The sequence below is a fragment of the Gorilla gorilla genome, chromosome 1, assembly GCF_029281585.2.
Source record: "Gorilla gorilla gorilla isolate KB3781 chromosome 1, NHGRI_mGorGor1-v2.1_pri, whole genome shotgun sequence".
Lineage (NCBI taxonomy): Eukaryota > Metazoa > Chordata > Mammalia > Primates > Hominidae > Gorilla > Gorilla gorilla.
Window position 1 is genome coordinate 94,786,244 of NC_073224.2, and position 6,951 is coordinate 94,793,194.

The 6,951-nt window shown below is 50.6% G+C and overlaps 1 protein-coding gene across 3 annotated transcripts in view; it reads left to right on the plus strand.

Moving 5' to 3' along the window:
- OLFML2B (olfactomedin like 2B) overlaps positions 1-6,951 on the plus strand; it is a 41,265-nt gene extending 34,314 nt beyond the window's left edge. For all 3 annotated transcript variants that reach the window (XM_004027786.5, XM_019025878.4, XM_063693466.1), the window contains exons 7-8: positions 5,169-5,345; positions 5,873-6,951. In XM_004027786.5, coding sequence (XP_004027835.5) covers positions 5,169-5,345; positions 5,873-6,474 — 779 coding nt within the window. In that variant the 3' untranslated portion in view covers positions 6,475-6,951. The remainder of the gene's footprint in view (positions 1-5,168; positions 5,346-5,872) is intronic.

Consider the following 6,951-nt stretch of genomic DNA (forward strand, 5'->3'; position numbering starts at 1 on the left):
CTTGATATATGAACATTTTAACAACACTCCCTGCCTTCAGCTTACTGAGTGAGGAAGGACTAAAAAGAAACGGAACTATGAGTTGCCCTATCCTTCCCTCTTCTTCTGTATCAATTTCAACATAGGTTGTTGTCTAATACAGGGAAGTAACACAAGAAAGAATATGATAGGGTTCCTTGACCATTTGTGTTTCTTAGAACACCAGTGCCTTCTTTCTGCTTTCGGAGCACGATCTGGTTCAAATGTAAAATGTGGCGTCTGGGGCAACACACCTACCTTGCGCTCACTTTGAATCTCACTGAACTCAGGCACGTAGTGGGTCTACCTGCAATTCTGTGCTCATTGGGCATAGCAAACCCTATATGCAAGTGGGGGACAAAGAATGTGGCCACACATATCTTGCATTCTCCTCTGCTCACAAACAGGCTGCATTGTTAGACTTCACATAAAATACAAGTTCGAGGGTGAAAATATTAAGATGTTCAAGATGGCGACAGCAGATCATTAAATGAAGGGCAGCCCTTCTGAGCAAGGAAGGGTCCTGTGTGATTACACAGATCATATGCCCAAAAAGCCAGCCCTGGGTTTATGGTGAATACCATAGCCCTGGCAACTATGGTGAATACAAGCAGCTAGGTGTGGGCAAGAGATCTCAAGCTGGCAGCCTGAGGGCCAAGTTCATCCTAAGATGTGTTTTTATGTTCTTGAATCTGAATGCCTTCAGGTCAGCTCTTTCAGTTCACCACAGTGTCTTCTGCCACCTTTTGTCTCACACTCAGCCTGACTCATCATTTCAGCTCCTGCCTGACCCCTGTAGGCATCTGAGTTTGAGACCTCTGAATGAAGGCAGATGACAACAGTAAGAATGGTGATGCAGGAAGGGCTGATGTGCTAGGATGGGGACTCTGGGCTGCAGTTGGTGGTTGGAGATGGTGAGTCATTAAGGGTTTAAGAAGATGTGCGTCTTGGAAAAGCAGCGCAGGGAATACTGGGGAGGATAAGTTAGAAGTGGGCAGAGATGAGCCAGAGAGACCAACTGGCGCAATTGGAGTGATCCAGGCAAGAGTTGGTGAGATCTGAACTATGCCATAGAGGTGGAGGATCAGGGTCAAGATGTTACTCAGTGCTGAGTTGGAATGTGGGTGAAGGGAAAGGGGACATCAGGGATGACCTAGGTTTCTGGCTCAGTTGGTGGATGGTGTGCCATGGCTTTCTCTGGGACAGTAAATACAGGAGGAGCAGCCTGTGAACTGAAGCAAATGATATCCATTTTCAGTCCTTTAAGTTTGAGGAGCCATGAGGACATCCAGAAGGAAAGTGCCTTGTAGGTAGTTGGATGGATTCACGGTGCTCAGAATCAGGACCTGGGCTGAGTTGTTGGCAGGAGCTGAGTCTTCAGGAAGAATGAGGAGAGAGGAGGCTGAAGGTGGAACTCCAGAGGGTGGCATTTGAAAGCAGGCAGAAGAGGAAGCACTAGCCAAAGAGCTGGAGAAGGCCAGACCAGGCAGGTGGGCGGGACCAGGAGAGAGTGGTGGTGGAAGCCGGGGGAGGAAGGAAACGCCTTCTGAGGTGGGTGGGTGGGTGTCAGCGGGGGTGGGGGGTGGCTACCTCAGTTTCCAAGCAAAAAACAGAGGCTTGACTAGAATAAGAGGACTGGAGAGCACCCCAAGGGGCAGCAGTCGGGTTGAGGGGCTGTGAAGCATTGCTGACGAGGTTAGTTGGGGAGCAGATGCCCAAGGACCCTACTGGGGAAGCTTGCCAAGTAAGCACCAGAGCTGAGAGCTGGGGAGCGCCAGGAAGGCTCTTGCTTGCTGATTTATTTCTTTTAGAATGCTGAGATTTGAGGAGGTTTATATGCTGAGGGGAAGGGCCCCTTCTTTTCAGACCCTGGTAACGTTTGAAACAGGACCAGCTGTCTCACAGGACTGTTGGTTAAATGACAGAATACATAGAAAGTGCATAGTAAATGTCAGTGTCACCGGCATCCTTGGCAGCCCTGCTGTGGGAAAACCTAAGATGAGATGCAGACTGCACTCTCCTGTCTGCAGTTCCTTTGAACTTTCTCCCATCTTTCTGTCATCCTCCTTGAAGAGGAGTCAACATACAGTACCTTCTCTCCAAAGCTGATGGTTTGCTGCCAAGTGTGGGAGCATCTGAGCTGCCCCAGATTCTCAGAGCACAGTGATGTGTCTGGGTCTCATGGTTTACTGACCTCTTCCCTTGATCCTGTCTTCAAATGCTCTGAAATCATTTGCATTTGTCCTGCCTGGGCTCGTCCGCAGGGCAGCAGTGTTTGCTCACTCTGAGGGCATGTGAAAATGCAGCCTGAGGTCCTAGTACTAGGAGTATGAAAATGCAAGCGGGGACTCCCCTCTTCCTGCAGAAATAAGGGTGCCCTAACCCAAGAAGCTGACTCCATCTGTATCCATTTCCTATGCCTCCAAATTGCCACAAGCTTAGTTGCTAAAAAGAGAAATGTACTCTCTAACAGTTCTGGAGGCCAGAAATTCAAAATGAGTCTTGCAGGGCTAAAATCAAGGTATCAGAAGGGCTGGTTCTTTCCAGAGGCTTGAGGGGAGAATCCGTTTCTTGCCTTTTCCAGCTTCTCATGGCTGCCAGCATCCTTTGGCTTGTGGCCACATCACTTCAGTCTTTGCTTTTTTCATCACATTGCTTCCTCCTCTCTTGTGGTCAAATCTCCCTTTGCCTCTGTGTCATAAGGATACTTGTGACTGTATTTATTCAATAGGACCACCCAGATAGTCCAGTATAGTCTCCCCATCTCAGGATTTTTTTTATGTAATCACATTTGCAAAGTCCCCTTTGTTTCCTTTTGTCCCAATCACAGGCTCCAGGGATTTGGACCTGGCTATCTCAGGGGTATATTACTCAGTCTACCACATCATCTTCAGAGGGGACTCTCCATGCACTCTGGTGAAGGAGGCAGGGCATGCATTACAATCATTTTACTTCTGAAGAGATTAAAACTTTTTGACGTTACAGTTGCAACACAGTCTTTGGAGTTGGTGGCTGGGCCAAGACCAGAGCCAGGCCTCTGGCCCCAGCCTGGGGCACATCTATAGCCCAGCATTAGGGCCCTGCCACTGCAGAGCCTTGGTGTGAGACGGGACCCTGCAGGGATTTTCAGGGCTGCTGGAGCTGCACAGACGAGTCCTGGCTTTCAAGAGTCCATCTGCAATTTCTGTGTTTGGTCAGAGAGGTGGCGTGGCCATGGTAATCCCCAGACAGAAAACACCTCACCTCATGGCCATCTGTGGGGCTTGAGGGCATGAGCCGGGGATGCCTCTGTACAGGGAATTGGTGCCCTTTCTGGGCTTTGCCAGGGCAGAGGATTGCCCGGTGATGGCAATCCTCATGGTGAGCTAGGGCTCACCTCAGTGCAGAAGGAGCGTGGCATCCTCATTGGCAGCCAGGGCCCTGCTTAGCTCCAGGGAATGAGAGCTTTTCCATCAATTATCTGCTGCCAGGGCTTAGTCAGAGTTTTCTGTTTTATTGTCTTGAACAGATGAGCTCAGCTCTGGGGGAATGAGGCATTGGCAGGGAGGTTCTTTTGTTTGTCTTATGGAGACTGAGTCTCTCCCCGCTCCGTCAGACCAGGACCTAATAAACCCCACACTGAGCTGCCTAAACCCTGCCAACTGCACCCAGCTATGGGGCCTGCCTGCAAAACAGTGTTCATGCCTCTTCCATCCCCAGCTGCCCCAGACCCAGGGCCAAGGGCCCAGCTGCTTGCTCCTGTCCTGTCAGCTGCAGGGCTTGGACTCCTTCCTCAAACCACTTTGGGGGCAGCAGAATAGATGGAACGGATTGGAACAGTTTGGAAATGAGGGTGACCTAGAATTTAGAGAACTCTGGAAGCCAAACTGTAGGGTCTTTTGTTACTTTTGTCCCAGGTGAGTGTCAAGGACCAATTATTCTCATCACCCATCAGTGTCGTCAGTCTTGATGGCAGGTGGGGCAGGGGTTCTGCTGGCCCCAGCTGCCAGCAGGGGGTAAGGAAGCTGTGAGGGCAGCATTCATGTGGTTCTCTCACTGCCCCCTTCCACTGCCCTCTTCCCACCTCCTCCATAATCCACAAGTGTGAGGACAGGAAGAGCACATGCCCTTAGTCATGTGTGACTTCACTATCATTCAAGGCTATGTTCAATAATAATACTCCATATAAGCATTGCAGGCTCTCAACTTCATCTAGAACCCAGTATAGTTCCAGTGGCTTTTTAGGGCCTCTCCTGGGCACTGGGTCCAGAGCCACTCAGAAGGATGTTGCTGAGTTCCTGTCCCATCATGGCCGACTTGATCTCTGAAGGAGGCTTCTATACCCAGAGTCAGCTCCTTATTCAAGAACTTGGTATCTTGCCCCCCAGTTACCCAGCAGAGGGCCCTGGCATCGTGCTCCCAGTAGTGACAGGGGCATAGGCTTGGGGACAGCTCTCTAGGACAGCAGGTGGGCCTCAGGGACATGAATAGCCATTGCTCCATTAGGGCTGGTCCCACAGCCTGGGGCAGCTCAGCAGCTGGCAGAGCCGAGTTCCTGGTTACACCCAGCAGAGGCCTCTCCTCTGGCCACACTTCTCATGCTGTGTGTTCACTCTGGGATCAGATATTTGGGTGCCTGCAGCAAGCCAGACACCGTGTTCTGAGCACTGAGAATGCAATGAGGAAAAGCCACATTCCCTCATCCCTTGGTGCTTACACTCCGGTTGGGGGCAGGCGTGGAGGGAGGAGAGAGGAGCACAAACATTGTGGAGATGCAGGATGACATGCTCTGTAAGAGAGCAGCATTCATGGTACCCTGAGAGCTGAATGGAATAGAATAGAATAGTTCTCCAGAGGAGGGCATGGTGTCATAAAAGGACTCTGGATCTTAGGTCTTTGAAGGATAGGACTGAGAAGTCAGAACAGGAGCAAAGCATAGTGGTGTGAAAGTTGCCAAAGATGGGCATGGTGGAGGCTCAAGTGTAGGGTCAAGTGTAGGGTGGATCAGGGGAGTAGCAGGAGATGGTGTGGAAAAATGTTTGGGGTCAGGTTATACAGGGCTGTTAAAGCCTGCCGAGGAGTCCAGACTCTAAACAGAGGAACAGCAAAGGTTTAAGGGGTGAGGCATCACTAGATCAGCCCAAAACCTCCATCCACCTCTTCTCCACCAGGAAGGTGCAAGGACACTCTCTCCACAATCACGGGGCCAACCACCCAGAACACATATGGGCGGAATGAAGGGGCCTGGATGAAGGACCCCCTGGCCAAGGATGAGCGGATTTACGTAACCAACTATTACTACGGCAACACCCTGGTAGAGTTCCGGAACCTGGAGAACTTCAAACAAGGTATATGATAAAGATCCAACCCAGACTGCTCCTTCCCTTCCCCACGTCCTCTGTTTTTATCACAGCCAGGCCTCTTTGGGTGGTAATGACGGATAGGAAGGATGACACCTTCTTCTGATGGCTAAAGGACCTTTCCTTGGAGAGCGGTCCCCCTTCCCCACTCCCTCACATTCTCTGCCTCTCAGCTCTGCCTCTCCTCCCGAGCTCCTGGGACATGGAAAAACCTCCCAGTCCAGAAGACAGCCTCCCTTTCCCATAGCCCTTGACAATTTATGAACCACATTCATGTATATTAGCTCCCTGGATCCTTGAAACAGGCAGATGGAAATTGTCACTTCCCTATGACAGATGAGGACACTGAGGCACGGACAGGTTGAGTGATGTGCTACAGGATGCTAGAAAGTGGCAGAGCCAAGACACAAACCTGGGTTTCCAGACCCCTCGTTGATCATCACTCACTTAACCACATGGGCTGCCCACCCTCTGCCATGCCACTCTGAAGCCTCCTGTTTTCTCCCCACCTGCAGGTCGCTGGAGCAATTCCTACAAGCTCCCGTACAGCTGGATCGGCACAGGCCACGTGGTATACAATGGCGCCTTCTACTACAATCGCGCCTTCACCCGCAACATCATCAAGTACGACCTGAAGCAGCGCTACGTGGCTGCCTGGGCCATGCTGCATGACGTGGCCTACGAGGAGGCCACCCCCTGGCGATGGCAGGGCCACTCAGACGTGGACTTTGCTGTGGACGAGAATGGCCTATGGCTCATCTACCCGGCCCTGGACGATGAGGGCTTCAGCCAGGAGGTCATTGTCCTGAGCAAGCTCAATGCCGCGGACCTGAGCACACAGAAGGAGACCACATGGCGCACGGGGCTCCGGAGGAATTTCTACGGCAACTGCTTCGTCATCTGTGGGGTGCTGTATGCCGTGGATAGCTACAACCAGCGGAATGCCAACATCTCCTACGCTTTCGACACCCACACCAACACACAGATCGTCCCCAGGCTGCTGTTTGAGAATGAGTATTCCTATACGACCCAGATAGACTACAACCCCAAGGACCGCCTGCTCTATGCCTGGGACAATGGCCACCAGGTCACTTACCATGTCATCTTTGCCTACTGACACCCTTGTCCCCACAAGCAGAAGCACAGAGGGGTCACTAGCACCTTGTGTGTGTGTGCGCGCACGTGTGTGTAGGTGGGTATGTGTTGTTTAAAAATATATATTATTTTGTATAATATTGCAAATGTAAAATGACAATTTGGGTCTATTTTTTTATATGGATTGTAGATCAATCCATACGTGTATGTGCTGGTCTCATCCTCCCCAGTTTATATTTTTGTGCAAATGAACTTCTCCTTTTGACCAGTAACCACCTTCCTTCAAGCCTTCAGCCCCTCCAGCTCCAGGTCTCAGATCTCAACCATTGAAAAGGTTTCTTCATCTGGGTCTTGCAGGAGGCAGGCAACACCAAGAGCAGAAATGAAAGAGGCAAGAAAGAAGTGCTATGTGGCGGGAAAAAAGTTTTAATGTATTGGAGAAGTTTAAAAAAACCCAGAAAAACGCTTTTTTTTTAAATAAAGAAGAAATTTAAAATCA